General features: G+C 40.0%; 1 protein-coding gene and 1 pseudogene across 1 annotated transcript; both read right to left on the minus strand.

Moving 5' to 3' along the window:
* Positions 1-3,333: 3,333 nt before the first annotated feature.
* On the minus strand, positions 3,334-6,928 carry LOC115788242 (plasma kallikrein-like; annotated as a pseudogene).
* An 8,246-nt stretch (positions 6,929-15,174) lies between these two features.
* Positions 15,175-19,822, minus strand: LOC115788241 (coagulation factor XI-like). Its single transcript, XM_030741196.1, has 9 exons — positions 19,577-19,822; positions 19,251-19,407; positions 18,647-18,756; positions 18,376-18,538; positions 17,402-17,520; positions 17,191-17,323; positions 16,908-17,014; positions 15,894-16,053; positions 15,175-15,701 (listed from the first exon to the last, which is right to left on the minus strand). Exons 1-9 carry the CDS (start codon positions 19,635-19,637, stop codon positions 15,599-15,601), a joined length of 1,113 nt encoding a protein of 370 aa, XP_030597056.1. The 5' UTR covers positions 19,638-19,822; the 3' UTR covers positions 15,175-15,598.
* Positions 19,823-25,424: the final 5,602 nt, after the last annotated feature.

A 25,424-nucleotide genomic window follows, 5' to 3' on the forward strand; every position in this document is an offset into this window, starting at 1 on the left:
AGAAGTTTGTCTCTGATATAAATCCACATTATATTAGAAGAAAATGGCAAAGTGCTGGTTTGCCGTTGTGTCTGGAATAACTGATTAATACAGTCACCTACATTTTCAGTCTGCCCACCCAGCTACAGTGGGCTAGAACCGGGCCTGGGTTGGACCTCCTTTTGCCTTCAGATCTACTTTCACTCTTTGTGACATAGATTCAATAAGGTACTGGAAACATTCCTCAGAGATTTTGGTCCATATTGGTGAAGTTGCTGCAGATTTGTTGGCATTTGTGACCCAGATTTCCTGTTTCACCACAACCCAATAATGCTCAGGTAGGCTCAATTTTTACTAAAACTAACTAACTAACTAAAATAGTTGCTCAAAATCATTCACATAGTTTCCAAGTGGTGTTTCTAAACACTGTCTGTGGGATCACATGCAGTCCTGGATGCACAGATGCAGCTCATACAGTTGAGTCTCATTTTAATGTTGCCTCCCAAAAGCAAATATACAGCATGTAGTTTAGAGATGAATATAATTATTTTTCCATATATTTCAGTTTCACACCCTGTTCGTTCTTCCTAAGCACTTTGAAATGCAAACCAGCCGGTAACGTCATAATGGCGTTGTCCATCTTTTGTATACAGACTCGGTTCCAGGCTGCTGTAACCCTTGATGATGCATGTTCAGCTTTTTGAATAATCTTACAACCATGTTTTTATGTAAGAATAAGATTTCTCAGGCACTTCTTTAACTTTTTTTTTTTTCAAAAGCAGCATTCAGACTCTGCAGTTGAATGTGGCAGTTGTACTTATAAGGCAATAGTAGCACCAATTTGTTTAATTTAACTTGGAACTTTAAAAATGGATATTTGTACAAAACATTTGCGGGAAAATGTTTGGTTAAAACTCTTCTGGCCCAACATGAGTCTGCTTCCGTTTTGCTTTTCCACATCTGGAATGATTCTGTACAGGCCACACTCAGGTATGTATTTAGCCAAAAATATAAGACATAAAAAAAGACAAGCACTTGCATTTAATTGTGGACAAAGTCAATAGCTTTTTTTTTTTTAGTATTATTATTATTCTGGCTGCAGAGATAAGAAAGGAAGTAGTAGCTATTAGTAGCTTTTGCTTTAAGCATCACGATTAGTGACTAAATACACATAAAAGACCCTGACCCCCACCCCCTCCCCACAGCATTTCCACTGAAAACTAAACGTCCTAGTAAGAATAGACTGAGCACTGTATGAGCAGCAGCGGTTTATCCAAATAATTTAGTGCCCTCTGCTGTTAAAACTACAAAGATGCAGAAATCAAGGAAGAAGATGTAGGGGCAAAGATCCCTGTCCTTAAACCACAATGTAAGAAAAGATGAACTGAAGCATAAAGATAGTAAAAATGCATAAATGGCTAACTCACATAAGTATAGATCAATATTCAAAGATACTTGTAAATGGTTAAAATTCACAAGAAATGGTTAATCCAGAATTTCTGCCTGGCAATTATATTCTCTGTTTACATCGAGGTTTCTTCAGGATTCAGGACATTGATTTTACTGTATAGACTGTAAACTTTTTTGCTGATTCTGAATGAACATAGTGCTGTAGCCTTGTCAGTCAACAGTGTTACTGGTAAAGAGGTACAAGCTCCTGATGTTCAGAAGAAAGTCTCTAATTAAAAATGAAATGTGCATTTCTCTGAGGATTCAACTGTTAACGCTGAAGGCTCTGAAAAGCTGATCAAAAAAAAGGGTGTGATTTTTTTTTTCCATTCTTGTCAGATACCAACAGTAACATAACACATGAGACTGTGATTTAACAGCATTATTTTTTTATTATTGTGATTTGTGTAATTCATGCATTTATGTCTTGCACTCTTGATGAGTGTAATGCCTTTTCTTCGGCCTTTTTAACTTTACTTTCGATGTCTTCAGCTTGTGTAAAGTTCTATGAATAAATGAATGAATGAATACTGTAACTGCACAATAAGTGAACAGTCATGTGACTCCATGCAGTCCTGTGAAAAACTAAGTACACCCTTACTGCTGCCATAGGAATTAAGAGGGTAATGGTGCATTTAGGTGTGTTAATGCAATACCACAAACTTCCCAGGAGTCGACATTCCAGCAAATTCACCCCCAAACTCAGACCACGCAATACTCAAAGAGAAAAAAAAAAGCAAAAAACAAACAAACAAAAAAGCTACATCTCAGGCTCTACAGACCTCAGTTAACATGTTAAATGTGAAAATGCATGACTGAACAGCGTGACTTGTTTGGAAGAGTTGCCAGAAGCAAGCATAGCTACATAGCTAGACAGAGGAGAGCAACATGGAGATGTTTGGACATAACACACAGTCCTACGATTAGGTAAAATCAAACTCGCAGGAGTCTGCTTGCCTGATGGAATATTTAAATTCATGTCTGTACTTTCAGACTCAAGATATGAAGGATCATGTCTATGTTTTATTGTTGGAGAAGAGGCCCCCTTCACTAAAGAAGTGAAAATGGAAAGGAAAGGAACCAATGGCATCTTAATAAAATGTCATCCCACTTCAACCCACGTCTCAGCTCCTGAACTGAAATCAGGGCTCTAACACACAAAAACGTGCATAAACATGCTTATTCATTCTCAATATTGTTGCAAATACTTGTCAGCAGATGAGACATGCGACCCCCATCTCTGGACAACTGACAAGCTGGCAGGAGAGTTTACTGACAGAAGAGTTCAGGGTATCTCCAACAGCTCACCTCAGTATGGCTGTCAGTCAGAAGTGAGCTTCACTGATGGACACTTCATCTTGCATTGACAGCTTTGGTCTGACTGACAGCCTTCCACAGATAGGGAAAAACTCCAGGGTGGATCTGGTCCAACAGTAGTAGAAACACATGGGCCATTGCAGTCTAAATTAATGTTTTGAGCTCTCTTGGTTGATTAAAACATGTTTGTCCTACACCTGGGGAGCGATAATAAAACAGAGCTCAGTTGACTGCAGTCTGCAATCTGCTGACATCTAGGGGTGAAAATTTACACTCCAACATGGAGAGCTGTGCAGAAATGAATGCAAACAAACGTATTGCTCACACCCAAACTTTTATTGGCAGACTTCACATTTAGATATGATTTCACACAAGTCAACACACATTTGCATTAAGCACAAGCAGGGCAATGGAAATGAGAAACAGGCAGTTCTGATGATACAGCTTCAACAACCACTAATGATTGTGTTTTGGTTTGTTGGATTCCACTCACAGGCAGAATACTCCGAGCTCCATCAGTGAGTGGTTCTTTTTTTCCTGCCTTTGTTAGAAGTCTAGTAAATGTTTTAATAAACACCTCAGTCCATGTTTGAAATGATTAGAGCAGCAGAATACAGTTAGAGTTTGATGTCTAGGCAGCTTGATTTGAGTTTTTATATGGCAGGCTGACAGTTGTGGAGTCTGAACCTCATTTCACACATGTTCACATATATGTCTCCTCCTAAAAACAGTTTTTAAGGGAGAAACCCGATGAAGCATTGGTGACTTTGGTAACTTTGGGAGGAGCAGGCATGGTGATGACACGCTTCAGAAAGCAGCGATGCCTACAACACAAAGTCAACATTTAAATTAGACGCTGGAAATACAGCCGTGGTCAAATTACAAAAAGTGTATCTACAACAGATTAATAAATACAACATAGTTTCTGGCTATAACCTAAATTGCTAATTTTCTTTTTAAATTGAAATATTTGGATTTAATTAAGTCTGCACATAAGCCTTCGAAATGCTTTACCAAGAGGTAACGTAGGTGTAGAACTGGCAGTGAGGATCCTCAGTACATTTCCTCTGACATGCTTCTGCATTATCCGCCGCCTCATCACGAATGTCAGAACCTTTGAAATCTATTCCTTCGTGAGCCACTGTAGCCCAGTCTGTTAGAAACACAGACACACTGACATTATACTGAAGTGATGGATACATAAAATATCTGTATATGATTACAGTGACTGACATTTGTTGATGTATAATGGTTCTGCTATTAGTCAGCATATATAAATCTGTAGAGAATTTCTTCAACCATCTAGCATGTACTGAGACATTTCCACTGGATGGATGAAAAGAATTGACCACAAGACCAAGTGACAAACTGATGTTTAAATCTATTCAGCCAGGCTGCAGGTGGGAGTATGCAGAACACGGAAAGGTGAGACTTCAGGTCAGATGTCCTTTCATGCAGTTTTAGCTTAGTTCACACAAAGGTTTGCCTTCTCTTCTTTTTGTGTTCAGAATTCCACACATTCATGCACCCCAATCACAATTCATTGTATATTAATGTACTGTACAATATTATTTTAAACGTAGTGAAAAAACACCATGCATTTTTTTTGTTAGCATCAATCCCTGCATGCATCGGCTCAGTGTGACTTGTTAGCAAGTTGTTTTTTCAGTCCCAGCAGGCACAGCTTGGTTGAATTAAGAGTTTCTCAGCCAGCAAACTTGGCTGATTTTCTTATAAAACCCTCCTCCTCCTCCTCCTCCCTCCCTATGTGTACATGGACAGGCTTCAGCAGTATGCTGGTGAACCACCTGTGCGTTTGCATTACTGCCAGGCTGTATTATTTGCAGTGCATCATACAATCATGAACGGAGGGGTGGTAAAATAAATGTTATGGCTAGCAACAGTTTCGCTGCCTTGTTCATTCATACTTGTATTCAGTTATCGTTCACTGACAAAAGAACTGCAACATGTTTATGCACAACACTGAGGGTTGATTTGTGGTACTTACTGCCATCAAGCTGACAGGAACGGTGTGGCATTCCTGAAGTACTTGCTTCTGTTGCTCTGGTGACCATTTCATCTGGGTTGTTCTTCAAATAACAACTGAAGCTATTCCTAAAAAAAATACATTGAAAGCAAAAATAAATAAAAGGGTCAAAATGTTGACATTTTAAAGATATAGAACTATAATTCTGCACCTGATTATAGTTTTATTGCACTGCCTGCCTGTTAGACACATGAGAAAAAAAATAGTTTCACTCTGAGATGAGACATCGTCTCAGATACACACACCTGTTATGAGTGAAGTAGGTGCAGCGTGGATGAGCCGAGCACAGAATCTGACAGTGTTCAGGAGAGACAGCAGGCAGCGACAGGAAGTCATTTCCTGGGATGTCAGTGCTTGGGAAAGCTTTCTCTGACATTCTGTATATAACAGAGGAATACATTAGGAAAACATGCACAGACAGGAGGTGGGGAGAAAGCGCTGGCTGTATGCGTACCTTTGTCAAAGTACTCAGTTTGGTGTACTTTGTGGGAGAATCCAGATGTTGCACCAGCCTTTCTTACAATAATAGGAGTCCGTGCTACATTCCAACTGAATTTAAGGTGACACTTATACCTTAAACAGAATAAGAAATTGTATTATTTAATAACAGCATGAAAACTACAATTTTTAATGTGAAACATCCATGGACAGTGACCAGACTTCATCAAGCTGAATGTTGGGAAATGTATGGTCCAGAAATGTTGCAGCTTGGCTAATTTTTTCTTCCTTTTTAAAGTCAGTCTCTTGTGAATTATGGATGGATGGAAGGAAAGAAAAGCACATTTAAATTTTTAAAAAGGTCTTTACTGAGCACTATTTTATCCATATCTATGCTATCCTAATCCAAATTTACCTGATTTTCTTGTCTGAGAAATTCTCTTGTGCAAAAGTGAAGAACTGGCATGCAGGATCCTGAGTGCAGACTCTCTGACACTCCTCAGAGTCAGCTGTGAACAAGCACCTGTAGTCTGCCCCTGGAAAGTCCACGTTTTGATACACCTCAGACAGACAAGGCTCTGGTAAAGAAAACACAAGCGTGCAAAGCTGAACACAAAGTGAGCATACACTATGAATTACTTATTTTTTAATTAAATGTTTTTAGTAGTTTAATAGTTGTAAGCCTACTTTGGTCCAGATTGCAGGCTTTTAGAGAAAAGCCAGATGTGGCACCCTGCATTGGAGTCTGAGTATTGGGCTGTCCAGAGGGAGTGGATTTGAGGTAGCAGTAGAAGTGCCTACAGAGATCGACAAATGTTTGTCATTTATCCAAGTAGAAGGAGCCATAATATGTGCATTTGCACCGGACTTTAGCCACCAGTTTAGACATTGGTGGCGGCCAGAAGATGGCACTGCAAACGTTCAAGGAAATGTCAATGAGATTGCTGAGAGTTTGCCCAACTTTATCACCATCACTGAATCTAGTTGAACTGTTTGCTTTACATGATAACCTGAATTTCACCATAATCTCGATATTTTGGAGCTAAGATGATTTACCATGCCAAAAAAAAACCAAAACAAAAAAAACTCTGTAAACTGTATTCTGATGACTAAAGACAAAAATTGAAAGGATTACATGTGAAAAAAAAAATACATATGATGTTAAACCTTCAAGTTTGGCAACGTGATAAATTTACTTTCAGTGCTCAGCAATTTAAATACTGTAGATCACTTTTTTATTTTATAAACAAGAACAAGTTATCTTTCCCTGTCATACCACGCATCTGTGGTCCAATCACAAACAAAGGTAAAGAAGGAGCAGGAGGGGTGCTGAGTGCACAGGAGCTGACAGTGCTTCACATCAGGAGAGTAGAGAGATATTATGTCTGATCCTGGGAAATCCATGTTCTCCACAAGCGCTCGATTACATTCTGAAGAACAGAAAAACAAGACTGAGAAAAATGTACGTGTACGAAACAAATTCTCACATATTAGAAACATTTAACCACACAGAAGTAGTGAAATAAAACAAGCATATACGGTCATACATACATAGCTAGCTGCATACATTAAGCTCAATCATACTGCATAGTATCATACCTTGACTTGAAGATGGGCTGCAGAGGGAGAGCAGACCCACCAAAATCAAACGTGTTACCATCTTCTACAGCTTGTTTCTCTGCAGAGGAAATGACCCCCTGAAGCACAACTACATTTAAAGAAGAGGCTCTGCAAATAAAAAAAATACCCTTTGATCCAAAGTAAAATTTTGCAATCTGATCCCTGAACAGCTGATTGTTGACACTATCATGAACCACTGTGGCAGGCAGGGTGAGGACCCCAAAGCAGGACTCCTGACAAAACTTTATTTATCTTTTATTGCTGGAACTCAGGACAGACAGAACTGGACAGGGCCAGTAGAATAAATTAGGAAACTTGTTTTTAAGTGGAAGCACAAGAATAACAGGAGGAAAACCAATGACAAGGACACACCAGAGAACTATGGGAAATGCAGACAATATGTACACATCAAGGGCAATAAGGGAAATGGGACACAGTCAGGAACACAGCTGAACAGAATCACACTAAGAAGATAGACTGAAGCAAACTTGAATAAGAGCAGGCAAGACTAAAGATAAAGCCAAACAGGAAATGACTAAACATGACAGAGTAGGACTGAATATGGAATCACAGGGAAACAGAGTTCAAATGCAAATAACCAACCAAGAACAGAACTCAGATATCCACCTAAGAAGGGCTGAAGATATAAACAACAAGGCCAACTAGGAACTCAAAGTGCAAAAACTCAATACGCCATGAAACAGATTAAACAGAACTTTGACTGTTGCCATATTACTTAAATGACCTCCCATGTTTACCAGCTGATTTAGGGTTCACATAGAAAAAAATAGTTTGAATGTGGTGGCACCAGACCAATGACCCGTCTTCTCTTTACTTTTGCTCTGCTGTGTTCAGTCCTTTTTACTTTTGGACATTCACAGTGCAAGGTACAAACAAGATACAAACTCAAATGCAATCAGCTGAAAAACAACAAACAAAAAACACGTGATATATTAAACTTTGAAAGGTAAAAACCGTTTATATCAGAAGTTTTCAAAATGTTTCCATCATGCCTCACTTTAAAAGAAAAAGAAAACTTCATGTCCCACACACCCCAATATTTATCAGTTGTTCACAGTAGTGAATCCAGCTGCAGAGGGCAGTGATGATGTATTGTTATCATTGTCTCTGGAGCTTGAAAAAGGCGACTGGACTTCTTTTTGTTTCTTGAAGACGTTTCACCTCTCATCCGAAAGGCTTCTTCAGTTCTCAACCAAATGGTGGAGAGACCCAGGTATTTAAACCCCTGTGGGCGTAGTCCCCTGGAGGTGGTTATGACCCTCTATTGATCATGTGCTTGAACACATGTGCCCAGGTGTGAAGGGGGCGTGGGTCATATTTAATCAGTGGTTTCAGTTGAAACCAACTTAGGACTCCGCTCCATTGTTTCCTGTGGCCTATTGAGGTCACTGGAACAAAGGTGTGAATGGGGGTTGAGACGTCTGGGAAGGGAGCTCAGGACAGCACTGTAAGCGGGGGAAAGTTGGTGACGTAATCCACCTCCTCTGTTCAATGATGGTTGTTCACAGTGGACATAGATGGCTTCTTTCACTCCTCTTTCAAACCAAAGAGGAGTGAAAGAAAATGATGGTTGTTCACAGTGGACATAGATGGCTTCTTTCACTCCTCTTTCAAACCATCTGTGAACAACCATCATTGAACAGAGGAGGTGGATTACGTCACCAACTTTCCCCCGCTTACAGTGCTGTCCTGAGCTCCCTTCCCAGACGTCTCAACCCCCATTCACACCTTTGTTCCAGTGACCTCAATAGGCCACAGGAAACAATGGAGCGGAGTCCTAAGTTGGTTTCAACTGAAACCACTGATTAAATATGACCCACGCCCCCTTCACACCTGGGCACATGTGTTCAAGCACATGATCAATAGAGGGTCATAACCACCTCCAGGGGACTACGCCCACAGGGGTTTAAATACCTGGGTCTCTCCACCATTTGGTTGAGAACTGAAGAAGCCTTTCGGATGAGAGGTGAAACGTCTTCAAGAAACAAAAAGAAGTCCAGTCGCCTTTTTCAAGCTCCAGAGACTACTATGACCTGGATAACTGAGAATCTACACAGACATATTGTTATCATTATGTAATGGTGCCATTTTATGTTCCCTCTGTAGCTTGGAAAAAGGGCGACTAGACTTCTTTTTGTTTCTTGAAGACATATGACCTCTCATCCAAAATGCTTCTTCAGTTTTCAAACCAACAGGTGGAGAGACCCGGGTATTTTATGTTCTGTTTAGTGTGACCTTAAACACATTTTCTTCCCCTTATCCTTTTCAGGATCGGGGCTGGTGGGGGCTGGAGCCTATCCCAGCTTCCGCAGGGTGAGAGGCAAGATATTTGCATAAATGAATACCAACTTGATAACATCAGAAAGGAAACACTTTCAGGAGACATACAAGATTACAACAAACTAAACAATAAAGCATGAAAATGGATGTGAAGCAAGTTTGACTCAGTAGAGCCCCAGGTTTCCCACTTTACAAAGTGGTCTTGACCTAGCACACAAAGCACCACAGTCTGACCCCCTTTCCTACTTCTCAGTTTGGAGATTTTAATTTACTGTATCTCGTTGCCTTGTCCTTGTGAATGAAGGCCGGGAATGGTCACAAGGAGTGAGGGGTGGATAAAATGTCAATAAAATGTGTATGTGGAACAGCTGCATCTGTCACGGTCCCGGGCTAGTGGGTGTGTTTTCTGTTTTTTTCCTCTTTCTTTCTGGTGTGTGTTTTGGTGGGCGCGTCCCTCTGGAGTGGTAGAGAGGTCTCCTCCCTCGTGGGCTGGTTTTCAGAGCAGCAATCTCCACACCTGTTGCCGATCAGCTCATCCTCCTGCATTACTTAAGCTGGCAGTAGACTGTCATTCGTCGCTGGATCGTTGACTGTGAAACAATATCGCCCGACGAGCGGAGATCTCCTTGGGAAGCTCACAACCAGATCCCTCTCCTCCGTGGTCCGCCTCTCTGCGGGTCGGCCGCACCGCACCCGAAGCTCCTCTCTCTACCTTGGTCACCGGAGTCCCATTCTCCCCCCTCCCCGTGCCTCTCCTACCTGCTCTGTGCTCTTGAGTCACTGTAAATAAACCTTGCACTAAACCCGCCACTCTGCGTCTGCTCCAGTCCTCAGTACCTAACCGTGCCAGCATCATGAATTGTTTTGTTAAAGTTCAACCACTGCCGTGTAGTGCTGCTGCTGTCACATGTAACAGGGAGCTTTGATTTTTCTTTGATATCCTGGGCTACATTTCATTACATTTGCAAGATGGCTCATTGTGACAAGATATTATTCCATTGTTATTACCCACACACACAATCAGTGAAGGGCAGGGTGTTAGATCAATGAGCTGCATATCTGGAATAAGTAAAACAGCTCATGAATGCAAAGGAGTAGTTGCTTAGGTGGCTTTTTTTTTTTTTTTGTGATGCTGTGGTATGTAATGCATTAACTGAAACAATGTGATCTCACAGCTAACCTGTTTATATAGAGGATATTAACTCACAGAGACACAGCACCAGCAGTGGCATATCAGTTGGAGACATCGGGAGGGTGTGTTTGGTATATGATGTGAGAGAGTGAAGGATGGCATTCATGGATGGCAGATAGCCCGCACTGGCTGTGACTCAATTCATAAATGTACACAAGTCCTCTAAAAGCAGTTTTTAACAGAGAAACTCAACACAACATCAGGGCTTTGGTCATTTTGGGACAGTAAGTAACACAAAATCAACAGCATTTTATATTAGACACTAAATAACTTTCTCTTCAGCTCTCAGAGGAGACAGATGCACTTTTCTTCTCTCCCCAAACCTTCCTTTTTACCCTGCTTTGCTGCTTTGGAGATTCTCTTCACACAATTTCCGAACTGGAATTTATAATTATGGATCTGGTCAGCTGGTCTCTCAACGCCATTGTTTTTGATCAGATTTTCACCATGAGGAGATTAGGGGAAGGAGAACACTATTCCCTCTTATTAATTGACATTCCAGCTAGCTACGTTATGGATTCCTGCTTGGTGTGGAAGATGACGTGCCTGGCCGTATTGACCTAGCTGCTGATGAACTCTACATCTTATCGGAACTGTTAGCAGAGGAGGGGAGTTTGAGTCAGCCACACAGTAGCCCGAACACCCCCTCTTGCCTCCGCTGGCTCCCTTCCATCCCTGCCCTCCCCAACCTAGTGCTCCCATGCTTTATGTTTCTGCACTATCGCAGAAACTGTGTATGTGTATGTATGTATACAAAGTATGAGATGATTTTTTTTTCCTCACTCATCCCTATATGTTTTTTTGCTATTGTTTCTGTCTTTTTAATGGCAGCACCTCCAGAAGGGGGGCAACATGGCCACAGTTCACCTATCTCCTCATGATTGTGTGTTTGTTTTTCTTCAAGGTTGTTCTGTTAGCTGTACTTTCCCCATTGTGGGATCAATAAAGTATCCTCATCATCAAAAATACAGTTGTGATCAAATTACAAAGTCTGGCTATAACAGATTTAATAAATGTGGCATGATTTCTGGGTATAATCTGAATTACTAGTTTTCTTTTAAAAATGAACAATGTTTGGATTTAAGCCAGCGTGAATGTAAGCCTTTGGAATAAAACTGAAATCATGATTTTATTGCAGTAGGTGTAGAGCTGGTGGTAAGGTTCTTCTTTACATGTCTCCTGACTCTTTTTTACATCATTTATCTGCACATTGCAAACGCCAGAACTTCTGAAATGCATTCCTTCTTGAGGTTCCTTAGCCCTGTCTGTCAGCAGAGACACAAAAAGTTAAACTCTACAAAGGGAGAACACAGACAGTACACAGTGCTCAAAAAAAAAAATCCAAGAGCGGCTGAAGTTGAATAATTCTGCAAAGAAAAGTTGGCCAAAAATTCCTCCATCTCAAAGCACAGGACTCACAGGACTCACAGCCAGATATCACAAACTCTTGGTTGTAGTTCTTGCTGCCAGAGGTGGCGCAACCAGTTATTAGGTTTAGAGGGCAATTAATTTCTCAAATATGTGACAAATATGCAAAAAGTCAGAAATCTGGAAGGAGGTGAAAACTTTTTCACAGCAATGTAGATGATAGGTAAAATATTTGTTCATATGATGAAAGTCACTGCAGCACTGTTACATTTCAAAATGGCCAAAACCAAATAAAAGAAGTTTGTCTCTGATATAAATCCACATTATATTAGAAGAAAATGGCAAAGTGCTGGTTTGCCGTTGTGTCTGGAATAACTGATTAATACAGTCACCTACATTTTCAGTCTGCCCACCCAGCTACAGTGGGCTAGAACCGGGCCTGGGTTGGACCTCCTTTTGCCTTCAGATCTACTTTCACTCTTTGTGACATAGATTCAATAAGGTACTGGAAACATTCCTCAGAGATTTTGGTCCATATTGGTGAAGTTGCTGCAGATTTGTTGGCATTTGTGACCCAGATTTCCTGTTTCACCACAACCCAATAATGCTCAGGTAGGCTCAATTTTTACTAAAACTAACTAACTAACTAAAATATAGTTGCTCAAAATACATTCACATAGTTTCCAAGTGGTGTTTCTAAACACTGTCTGTGGGATCACATGCAGTCCTGGATGCACAGATGCAGCTCATACAGTTGAGTCTCATTTTATGTTGCCTCCCAAAAGCAAATATACAGCATGTAGTTTTAGAGATGAATATAATTATTTTTCCATATATTTCAGTTTCACACCCTGTTCGTTCTTCCTAAGCACTTTGAAATGCAAACCAGCCGGTAACGTCATAATGGCGTTGTCCATCTTTTGTATACAGACTCGGTTCCAGGCTGCTGTAACCCTTGATGATGCATGTTCAGCTTTTTGAATAATCTTACAACCATGATTTTATGTAAGAAATATGATTTCTCAGGCACTTCTTTAACTTTTTTTTTTTTTTTTCAAAAGCAGCATTCAGACTCTGCAGTTGTATGTGGCAGTTGTACTTATAAGGCAATAGTAGCACCAATTTATTTAATTTAACTTGGAACTTTAAAATGGATATTTGTACAAAACATTTGCGGGAAAATGTTTGGTTAAAACTCTTCTGGCCCAACATGAGTCTGCTTCCTTTTTGCTTTTCCACATCTGGAATGATTCTGTACAGGCCACACTCAGGTATGTATTTAGCCAAAAATATAAGACATAAAAAAAGACAAGCACTCGCATTTAATTGTGGACAAAGTCAATAGATTTTTTTTTTTTTTAATATTATTATTATTCTGGCTGCAGAGATAAGAAAGGAAGTAGTAGCTATTAGTAGCTTTTGCTTTATGCATCACGATTAGTGACTAAATACACATAAAAGACCCTGACCCCCACCCCCTCCCCACAGCATTTCCACTGAAAACTAAACGTCCTAGTAAGAATAGACTGAGCACTGTATGAGCAGCAGCGGTTTATCCAAATAATTTAGTGCCCTCTGCTGTTAAAACTACAAAGATGCAGAAATCAAGGAAGAAGATGTAGGGGCAAAGATCCCTGTCCTTAAACCAAAATGTAAGAAAAGATGAACTGAAGCATAAAGATAGTAAAAATGCATAAATGGCTAACTCACATAAATATAGACCAATAATTCAAAGATACTTGTAAATGGTTAAAATTCACAAGAAATGGTTAATCCAGAATTTCTGCCTGGCAATTATATTCTCTGTTTACATCGAGGTTTCTTCAGGATTCAGGACATTGATTTTGCTGTATAGACTGTAAACTTTTTTGCTGATTCTGAATGAACGTAGTGCTGTAGCCTTGTCAGTCAACAGTGTTACTGGTAAAGAGGTACAAGCTCCTGATGTTCAGAAGAAAGTCTCTAAATTAAAAACAAAATGTGCATTTCTCTGAGGATTCAACTGTTAACGCTGAAGGCTCTGAAAAGCTGATCAAAAAAAAAGGTGAGTGATTTTTGTTTTTCCCTTCTTGTCAGATATCAACAGTAACATAACACATGAGACTGTGATTTAACAGCATTATTTTTTTATTATTGTGATTCGTGTAATTCATGCATTTATGTCTTGCAGTCTTGATGAGTGTAATGCCTTTTCTCCGGCCTTTTTAACTTTACTTTTCGATGTCTTCAGCTTGTGTAAAGTTCTATGAATAAATGAATGAATGAATACTGTAACTGCACAATAAGTGAACATTCCCCCATCTACAGTCATGTGACTCCATGCAGTCCTGTGAAAAACTAAGTACACCCTTACTAGGAATTAAGAGGGTAATGGTGCATTCAGGCGTGTTAATGCAATACCACAAACTTCCCAGGAGTCGACATTCCAGCAAATTCACCCTCAAACTCAGACCACGCAATACTCAAAGAGAAAAAAAAAAGCAAAAAAAAACTAACAAAAAAGCTACACCTCAGGATCTACAGACCTCAGTTAACATGTTAAATGTTAAAATTCATGACTGAACAGGCGTGACTTGTTTGGAAGAGTTGCCAGAAGCAAGCCTCTTCTCTCTAAACAGAACATGGCATCACGGCTGAGGTTTGCAACGTTGCATCTGACAAAACCACAAGACTTCTGGAACAATGTCCTTTAGACAGAGGAGAGCAACATGGAGATGTTTGGACATAACACACAGTCCTACGATTAGGTAAAATCAAACTCGCAGGAGTCTGCTTGCCTGATGGAATATTTAAATTCATGTCTGTACTTTCAGACTCAAGATATGAAGGATCATGTCTATGTTTTATTGTTGGAGAAGAGGCCCCCTTCACTAAAGAAGCAAAAATGTAAAGGAAAGGAACCAATGGCATCTTAATAAAATGTCATCCACTTCAACCCACGTCTCAGCTCCTGAACTGAAATCAGGGCTCTAACACACAAAAACGTGCATAAACATGCTTATTCATTCTCAATATTGTTGCAAATACTTGTCAGCAGATGAGACATGCGACCCCCATCTCTGGACAACTGACAAGCTGGCAGGAGAGTTTACTGACAGAAGAGTTCAGGGTATCTCCAACAGCTCACCTCAGTATGGCTGTCAGTCAGAAGTGAGCTTCACTGATGGACACTTCATCTTGCATTGACAGCTTTGGTCTGACTGACAGCCTTCCACAGATAGGGAAAAACTCCAGGGTGGATCTGGTCCAAACAGTAGTAGAAACACGTGGGCCGTTACGGGGTACAGTCTAAATTAATGTTTTTGAGCTGTCTTGGTTGACTACAACATGTTTGTCCTACACCTGGGGAGCGATAATAAAAAAGAGCTCAGTTGACTGCAGTCTGCAATCTGCTGACATCTAGGGGTGAAAATTTTACACTCTAACATTGAGAGCTGTGCAGAAATGAATGCAAACAAACGTATTTACTCACACACCCAAAACATTTTATTGGCAGACTTCACATTTAGACATTGTCCACATTTAAAGAATTAATACACACGTCAACATACATTTGCATTAGCACAAGCAGGGCAATGGAAATGAGAAACATGGCAGTTCTGATGATACAGCTTCAACAACCACTAATGATTGTGTTTTGGTTTGTTGGATTCCACTCACAGGCAGAATACTCCGAGCTCCATCAGTGAGTGGTTCTTTTTTTCCTGCCTTTGTTAGAAGTCTAGTAAATGTTTTAATAAACACCTCAGTCATGTTTGAAATGATTAGAGCAGCAGAATACAGTTAGAGTTTGATGTCTAGGCAGCTTGATTTGAGTTTTTATATGGCAGGCTGACAGTTGTGGAGTCTGAACCTCATTTCACACATGTTCACATATATGTCTCCCCCTAAAAACAGTTTTTAAGGGAGAAACCCGATGAAGCATTGGTGACTTTGGTAACTTTGGGAGGCGCAGGCATGGTGATGACACGCTTCAGATAGCAGCGATGCCTACAACACAAAGTCAACATTTTAAATTAGACGCTAGAAATACAGCCGTGGTCAAATTACAAAAAGTGTATCTACAACAGATTAATAAATGTGACATAATTTCTGGCTATAACCCAAATTGCTAATTTTCTTTTAAAATTGAAAATATTTGGATTTAATTAAGTCTGCACATAAGCCTTCGAAATGCTTTACCAATAATTGCGGTCAGAGACGTTTTCATCAGCGTAGGTGTAGAACTGGCAGTGAGGATCCTCAGTACATTTCCTCTGACATGCTTCTGCATTATCCACCACCTCATAGCGAATGTCAGAACCATTGAAATCTATTCCTTCGTGAGCCACTGTAGCCCAGTCTGTTAGAAACACATACACTGACATTATACTGAAGTGATGGATACATAAAGTATCTGTATGTGATTACAGTGACTGACATTTGTTGATGTATAATTGTTCTGCTATTAGTCAGCATATATAAATCTGTAGAGAATCTTCTTCAAACCATCTAGCATGTACTGAGACATTTCCACTGGATGGATGAAAAGACTTGACCACAAGACCAAGTGACAAACTGATGTTTAAATCTATTCAGCCAGGCTGCAGGTGGGAGTATGCAGAACACAGAAAGGTGAGACTTCAGGTCAGATGTCCTTTCATGCAGTTTTAGCTTAGTTCACACAAAGGTTTGCCTTCTCTTCTTTTTGTGTTCAGAATTCCACACATTCATGCACCCCAATCACAATTCATTGTATATTAATGTACTGTACAATATTATTTTAAATGTAGTGAAAAAACACCATGCATTGTTTTTGTTAGCATCAATCCCTGCATGCATCGGCTCAGTGTGACTTGTTAGCAAGTTGTTTTTTCAGTCCCAGCAGGCACAGCTTGGTTGAATTAAGAGTTTCTCAGCCAGCAAACTTGGCTGATTTTCTTATAAAACCCTCCTCCTCCTCCTCCTCCTTATGTGTACATGGACAGGCTTCAGCAGTATTGCTGGTGAACCACCTGTGCGCTTGCATTACTGCCAGGCTGTATTATTTACAGTGCATCATACACACATCATGAACAGAGCGATAGTAAATAAATGTTATGGCTAGCAACAGTTTCGCCACCTTGTTCATTCATACTTGTATTCAGTTATCGTTCACTGACAAAAGAACTGCAACATGTTTATGCACAACACTGAGGGTTGATTTGTGGTACTTACTGCCATCAAGCTGACAGGAACGGTGTGGCAGTCCTGAAGTACCTGCTTCTGTTGCACTGGTGACCATTTCATCTGGGTTGTTCTTCAAATAACAAATGAAGCTATACCTAAAAAAAATACATGAAAGCAAAAATAAATAGGGTCTGTAAAATGTTGACATTTTACAGATATAGAACTATTATTCTGCACCTGATTATAGTTTTATTGAACTGCCTGCCTGTTAGACACATGAGGAAAAAAATTGTTTCACTCTGAGATGAGACATCGTCTCAGATACACACACCTGTTATGAGTGAAGTAGGTGCAGCGTGGATGAGCCGAGCACAGAATCTGACAGTGTTCAGGAGAGACAGCAGGCAGTGACAGGAAGTCATTTCCTGGGATGTCAGTGCTTGGGAAAAGCTTTCTCTGACATTCTGTATATAACAGAGGAAATACATTAGGAAAACATGCACAGACAGGAGGTGGGGAGAAAGCGCTGGCTGTATGCGTACCTTTGTCAAAGTACTCAGTTTGGTGTACTTTGTGGGAGAATCCAGATGTTGCACCAGCCTTTCTTACAATAATAGGAGTCCGTGCTACATTCCAACTGAATTTAAGGTGACACTTATACCTTAAACAGAATAAGAAATTGTATTATTTAATAACAGCATGAAAACTACAATTTTTAATGTGAAACATCCATGGACAGCAAACAGGCTTCATCAAGCTGAATGTTGGGAAATGTATGGTCCAGAAATGTTGCAGCTTGGCTATTTTTTTTTTCTTCCTTGTTAAAGTCAGTCTCTTGTGAATTATGGATGGATGGAAAGAAAACTACAGTGGATCACAAAAGTGAGTACACCCCTTACATTTCTGCAGATATTTAAGTATATGTTTTCATGGAACAACACTGACAAAATGACACTTTGACACAATGAAAAGTAGTCTGTGTGCAGCTTATATAACAGTCATCATGTAGCGCAACAATTTGTCTTTTAAGATCCTCAGAGAGTTCTTTGCCATGAGGTGCCATGTTGGAACTTTAAGTGACCAGGATGAGAGAGTGTGAGAGTTGTACTACAAAACTGAACACAGCTGCTCCCTATGCACACCTGAGACCTAGTAACACTAACGAATCACATGACATTTTGGAGGGGAAATGACAAGCAGTGCTCAATTTGGACATTCACGAGTGTAGTCTATTAGGGGTGTACTCAGTTCTGTTGCCGCTATTTTAGACATTAATGGCTGTATATTGAGTTATTTTGAGGGAAGAATAAATTTACATAAGCTGCACACAGACTACTTTTCATTGTGTCAAAGTGTCATTTTGTCAGTGTTGTCCCATGAAAAGATATACTTAAATAAATGCAGACATGTGAGGGGTGTACTCACTTTTGTGATACAAATTTCTGGAAAGCCTTTTAAAAAAGTCTTTACTGAGCACTATTTTATCCATATCTATGCTATCCTAATCCAAATTTACCTGGTTTTCTTGTTGGAGAAATTCTCTTGTGCAAAAGTGAAGAACTGGCATGCAGGATCCTGAGTGCAGACTCTCTGACACTCCTTAGAGTCAGCTGTGAACAAGAACCTGTAGTCTGCCCCTGGAAAGTCCACGTTTTGATACACCTCAGACAGACAAGGCTCTGGTAGAGAAAACACAAGCGTGCAAAGTTGAACACAAAGTGAACATACACTATGAATTACTTTTTTTAATAAATTTTTTTTTAGTAGTTTAATAGTTGTAAGCCTACTTTGGTCCCGAGTGCAGGCTTTTAGAGAAAAGCCAGATGTGGCACCCTGTATTGGAGTCTGAGTATTGGGCTGTCCAGAGGGAGTGGATTTGAGGTAGCAGTGGAAGTGCCTACAGAGATCGACAAATGTTTGTCATTTATCCAAGTAGAAGGAGCCATAATATGTGCATTTGCACCCAGTTTTAGCCACCAGTTTAGACATTGGTGGCGGCCAGAAGATGGCACTGCAAACGTTCAAGGAAATGTGAATGAGATTGCTGAGAGTTTGCCCAACTTTATCACCATCACTGAATCTAGTTGAAGTGTTTGCTTTACACGATAACCTGAATTTCACTGCAATCCCAATATTTTTCAGCAGTTTTGATGAGCTCGGATGATTTGCCATGCCAAAAAAAAAAAAAAAAAAAAACAGGGCCAAAGTTTTGTATTCTGATGACTAATGACAAAACTAGAAATGATTACATATGAGAAAAAAAATTAAATATGATGTTAAACCTTCAAGTCTGGCAATGTGATAAATTTACTTTCAGTGCTCGGCAATTTAAATACTGTAGATCACTTTTTTATTTTATAAACAAGAACAACTTATCTATGCCTTTCATACCGGTCATCTCTGGTCCAATCAGGACGAACAAAGGTAAAGAAGGAGCAGGAGGGGTGCTGAGTGCACAGGAGCTGACAGTGCTTCACATCAGGAGAGTAGAGAAATGTTATGTCTGATCCTGGGAAATCCATGTTCTCCACAAGCGCTCGATTACATTCTGAAGAACAGAAAAACAAGACAGAGAAAAATGTACGCGTACAAAACAAATTCCCAAATGTTAGAAACATTTAACCACACAGAAGTAGTGAAATAAAACAAGCATATATGGTCATACATACACGGCGAGCTGCATACATTAAGCCCAATCATACTGCATAGTATCATACCTTGACTTGAAGATGGGCTGCAGAGGGAGAGCAGACCCACCAAAATCAAACGTGTTACCATCTTCTACAGCTTGTTTCTCTGCAGAGGAAATGAGGCTCATGAAGCACAGCTACATTTAAATAAGAAGCTCTGCAAAAAAAAAAATTCCCTTTGATCCAAAGTACAATTTTGCAATCTCATCCTTGAACAGCTGATTGTTGACACTATCATGAATCACTGTGGCAGGCAGGGTGAGGTCCCCAAAGCAGGACTCCTGATAGAACGTTATTTATCTTTTATTGCTAGAACACAGGACAGACAGAACTGGACAGGGCCAGTAGAATAAACAACTTACTTACTTTTGGACATTCCAAGTGTGAGGTACAAACAAGATAAACTCAAATGCAATCAGTTGAAAAACAAGCAAACAAAGAACACGTGATATGATAAACTTCTGTTTATATCAGAAGTTTTCAAAATGTTTCCATTATGCCTCACTTTAAAAGAAAAAGAAAACTTCATGTCCCACACACCCCAATATTTATCAGTTGTTCACAGTAGCAAACTCAGCTGCAGAGGACAGTGATGATGTATTGTTATCATTATGTAATGGTGCCATTTTATGTTCCCTCTGTAGCTTGGAAAAAGGGCGACTAGACTTCTTTTTGTTTCTTGAAGACATATGACCTCTCATCCAAAATGCTTCTTCAGTTTTCAAACCAACAGGTGGAGAGACCCGGGTATTTTATGTTCTGTTTTAGTGTGACCTTAAACACATTTTCTTCCCCTTATCCTTTTGAGGATGGGGGCTGGTGGGGCCTATCCCAGCTTCCGCAGGGTGAGAGGCAGGATATTTGCATAAATGAATACCAACTTGATAACAGCATCAGAAAGGAAACACTTTCAGGAGACATTCAAGGTTACAACAAACTAAACAATAAAGCATGAAAATGAATGTGAAGCAGGTTTGACTCAGTAGAGCCCCAGGTTTCCCACTTTACAAAGTGGTCTTGACCTAGCACACAAAGCACCACAGTCTGACCCCTTTTCCTACTTCTCAGTTTGGAGATTTTAATTTACTGTATCTCTTTGCCTTGTCCTTGTGAATGAAGGCCGGGAATGGTCACAAGGAGTGAGGGGTGGATAAAATATCAATAAAATGTGATGTGTGGAACAGCTGCATCATGAATTGTTTTGTTAAAGTCCAACCACTGCCATGTAGTGCTGTTGCTGTCACATGTAACAGGGAGCTTTGATTTTTCTTTGATATCCTGGGCTACATTTCATTACATTTGCAACATGGCTCATTGTGACAAGATATTATTCCATTGTTATTACCCACACACACAATCAGTGAAGGGCAGGGTGTTAGATCAATGAGCTGCACATCTGGAATAAGTAAAACAGCTCATGAATGCAAAGGAGTAGTTGCTTAGGTGGCTTTTTTTTTTTTTTGTGATGCTGTGGTATGTAATGCATTAACTGAAACAAAGGGAGTTATCAATGTGACCTCACAGCTGATCTGTTTATATAGAGGATATTAACTCACAGAGACACAGCACCAGCAGTGGCATATCAGTTGGAGACATCGGGAGGGTGTGTTTGGTATATGATGTGAGAGAGTGAAGGATGGCATTCATGGATGGCAGATAGCCCGCACTGGCTGTGACTCAATTCATAAATGTACACAAGTCCTCTAAAAGCAGTTTTTAACTGAGAAACTCAACACAACATCAGGGCTTTGGTCATTTTGGGACAGTAAGTAACACAAAATCAACAGCATTTTATATTAGACACTAAATAACTTTCTCTTCAGCTCTCAGAGGAGACAGATGCACTTTTCTTCTCTCCCCAAACCTTCCTTTTTACCCTGCTTTGCTGCTTTGGAGACTCTCTTCACACAACTTCCGAACTGGAATTTATAATTATGGATCTGGTCAGCTGGTCTCTCAACGCCATTGTTTTTGATCAAATTTTCACCATGAGGAGATTGGGGGAAGAAGAACCCTTTTACCTCTTATTACTTGACATTCTAGCTAGCTACGTTATGGATTCCTTTGTGGTGTGGAAGATGACGTGCCTGGCCGTATTGACAATGGAGGACACACATTTGGCTTACTGACACTAGCATTTCTTTGAATTGGACCTGGAGATATCTGGCTTGTCGTTACAATTCAGGAAGTCTGGGCAGCTGTCTGGGCCTTGGTAAAGCTCTTTATGACAGGCATGCAGTAAGGTACAATCTCAAAGACAGACTCAGTATATCTGGAGCTGATTGTGGAGGATTAGATCTTGGAAACGTATCTGTTCTGCACGGCGAAGGAACTGTCCTGTCTTCTTCTGATCTGTGCTGGACTGATCTCCCTTGACCTAGCTGCTGATGAACTGTACATCTTATCAGAATTGTTAGCTGAAGAGGGGAGTTTGAGTCAGCCACACAGTAGCCCGAACACCCCCTCTCCCCTCCGCTGTCTGCCTTCCACCCCTGCCCTCCCCAACCTAGTGCTCCCATGCTTTATGTTTCTGCACTATCGCAGAAACTGTGTATGTGTATGTATGTATACAAAGTATGACATAATTTTTTTCCTCACTCATCCCTATATGTTTTTTCACTATGGTTTCTGTCTTTTAACGGCAGCGCCTCCAGAAATGGGGCAACATGGCCACAGTTCTCCTCATGTTTGTTTGTTTGTCTTCTTGGATGGGTGTTCTATTAACTGTAATTTCCCCATTGTGGGATCAATAAAGTATCATCATCATCATCATCATCAAAAATACAGTTGTGATCAAATTACAAAAGTCTGGCTATAACAGATTTAATAAATGTGGCATGATTTCTGGGTATAATCTGAATTACTAGTTTTCTTTTAAAAATGAACAATGTTTGGATTTAAGCCAGCGTGAATGTAAGCCTTTGGAATAAAACTGCAATCATGATTTTATTGCAGGAGATGTAGAGCTGGTGGTAAGTGTCACGGCCAGTGATGTGACGGGCAAGGGTGGACCCAAAAGCAGGACTCCAGAGACAGACATTACTTAAAAAGGTGTTTATTAAGGTTGGGGGATGAATACAAAAATCCTTCTGAGGGTAGGCGAAGGGGAAGCACAGGAACACACTGGCACAATAACATCAACGACGTGACAAAGAACAAATGGAAACTGAGGGCTTAAATACACAATGGGTAATCAGGGCAAGAGTAAAACAGCAGGGCACAGCAGGTGAGGCAAATGAAACTAATAACACAGGGGAAGCAAAATTAAACACAAAGCACAGGGAACCAGACTGTTAAAATAAAATAAGAAGTGACTAACCAAGGTATGTACACACTCAACATGGGAAACTGGCATACAGACTCAGGGCAGAGACGCAGACTAGTCACAACACTAGGAATAAGACACCATAAGAAACACCGGGGGTCAGAGGACAGACAAGCTGACAAAACAGACACAAGACCATAGATACAGGGGGAGACAGGGACAAAGGGAACAAGAATCAGAACATACTGGGGACAAAAACTCAGGAAATATGAAACCAAACACAAAACGCTGGGCAAACGGCCCAGGACATGACAGTAAGGTTCTTCTTTACATGTCTTCTGACTCTTTTTTACATCATTTATCTGCACATTGCAAATGCCAGAACTTCTGAAATGCATTCCTTCTTGAGGTTCCTTAGCCCTGTCTGTCAGCAGAGACACAAAAAGTTAAACTCTACAAAGGGAGAACACAGACAGTACACAGTGCTCAAAAAAATCCCAGAGTGGCTGAAGTTGAATAATTCTGCAAAGAAAAGTTGGCCAAAAATTCCTCCATTTCAACACAGGACTCACAGGACTCACAGCCAGATATCACAAACTCTTGGTTGTAGTTCTTGCTGCCAGAGGTGGCGCAACCAGTTATTAGGTTTAGAGAGCAATTAATTTCTCAAATATGTGACAAATATGCAAAAAGTCAGAAATCTGGAAGGAGGTGAAAACTTTTTCACAGCAATGTAGATGATAGGTAAAATATTTGTTCATATGATGAAAGTCACTACAGCACCGTTACATTTCAAAATGGCCAAAACCAAATAAAAGAAGTTTGTCTCTGATATAAATCCACATTATATTAGAAGAAAATGGCAAAGTGCTGGTTTGCCGTTTTGTCTGGAATAAGTGATTAGTACTGTCAAAGATGACCTTTGTTAATGTTACTGCAAATGTATAACGGTTTTACTATTAGTTGGCATATATACCCTAATTAAACTTTTTATGATATATAACTTGCCAGTACTGGGTTGGACCTCCTTTTGCCTTCAGATCTACTTTCACTCTTTGTGACATAGATTCAATAAGGTACTGGAAACATTCCTCAGAGATTTTGGTCCATATTGGTGAAGTTGCAGCAGATTTGTTGGCATCTGTGACCCAGATTTCCTGTTTCACCACAACCCAATAACACTCAGGTAGGCTCAATTTTTACTAAAACTAAAACTAACTAACTAACTAACTGTCTCTCTAATACTGTTTAAAATATAGCTCCTAAAAATACATAACACATAGTTTCCAAGTGGTGTTTCTAAACACCAAGAGGTGGCGCTACAGTTCACAAAAATTTCTCAAACATTCTTCAGTTGTAAAACTTGTCATTCAGTTACTGTTCACGAAAACAAAGTTCAGTGACTGTTGCTCAGTTATTGTTCACTGAGGACTGATTTGTGGTACTTTTTATAATCAACCTGACACACACATGCTGGTAGCATGCTACAATAGCAGTCCTTGGTACATTCCAACTGAATTTAAGGTGACACTTAGAACTTAAATCAAACAAGAAATTATATTATTTTATGGTTTTATATCACTGATGCTACCAGAGTTAACTCTGCCCTCCCAGACAGATTCTCTCAGGTCACCAGGGATGATGAGTACCAATCAACCCGAAGGAGCTTTGTCAAGACTGAGAAGATATACTTGATGATGTCACAGTGATATCATGATCTGCTCAACACCGGAGGCAGTAAATTTTTAATACGAAGCAAACATAGACATGACAAGACTCCATCAAACTGAATTTTGGGAAATGTAAAGTCTAATATATATATATATATATATATATATATATATATATATATATATATATATATATATATATACACACACACACATATACTGGAGATCCCTTTAAAAAGTCTTTGCTGAGCACTCTATTATCCATATGTAGACTATTGTAATCAAAATTTATCTGCCTTTCTCATCTGAGAAATTCTCTTGTCTAAAACAGAAGAACTAACATGCTTTCAACAAAGCACAGGACACAATGTTTTCTTGATGCATGAATCTGTGGTTTGGGCAACATTGTTGAACCAACTTTGCCCCCATATCGCTTTCAGTCAATGTGGTTAGCAATCACAGATGAAAGGATCTCAAGAAATCCATGATGGCAACACCCCACCAAACACAGGAATATTGTTCTTCTGGGCCTGGCCCAACAGAAAGTCACCGGTGAAACTGCTCCAACCTCAAAGACAAACAGACAAGTGTATGAAGGCCTTTCCACAGTTTCTATGATCAGCACAGGTGGATGCATTTTCCACCTGTGAGATCCTGGTGTTCAGTTAGACAAGTTCCTGAGCAAGTGGCAAAGGCTCAGCAATCGCTGTAATGAGTAGAAGAGCAGATCTCTTAGTGGTCACGTGCAAATCTAGAAGAACACTTCAGAATGTAATGGAAACCCAAATAACCTGATTTATCATGGCATGTTCTCAGCACCTGGCTTGTTTCTGGCTGGCTCATGAGAAACTAAAAAAAAAATTACTCTTACAGGTCAGAACTGATACTTCATACCCAAAGTTTGGATTTGTTGAAAATTTCTTGTCCCAAAGAAAAGGTT

The sequence above is a fragment of the Archocentrus centrarchus genome, chromosome 11 (genome assembly GCF_007364275.1).
Source record: "Archocentrus centrarchus isolate MPI-CPG fArcCen1 chromosome 11, fArcCen1, whole genome shotgun sequence".
In the NCBI taxonomy this organism is placed as follows: Eukaryota; Metazoa; Chordata; class Actinopteri; order Cichliformes; family Cichlidae; genus Archocentrus; species Archocentrus centrarchus.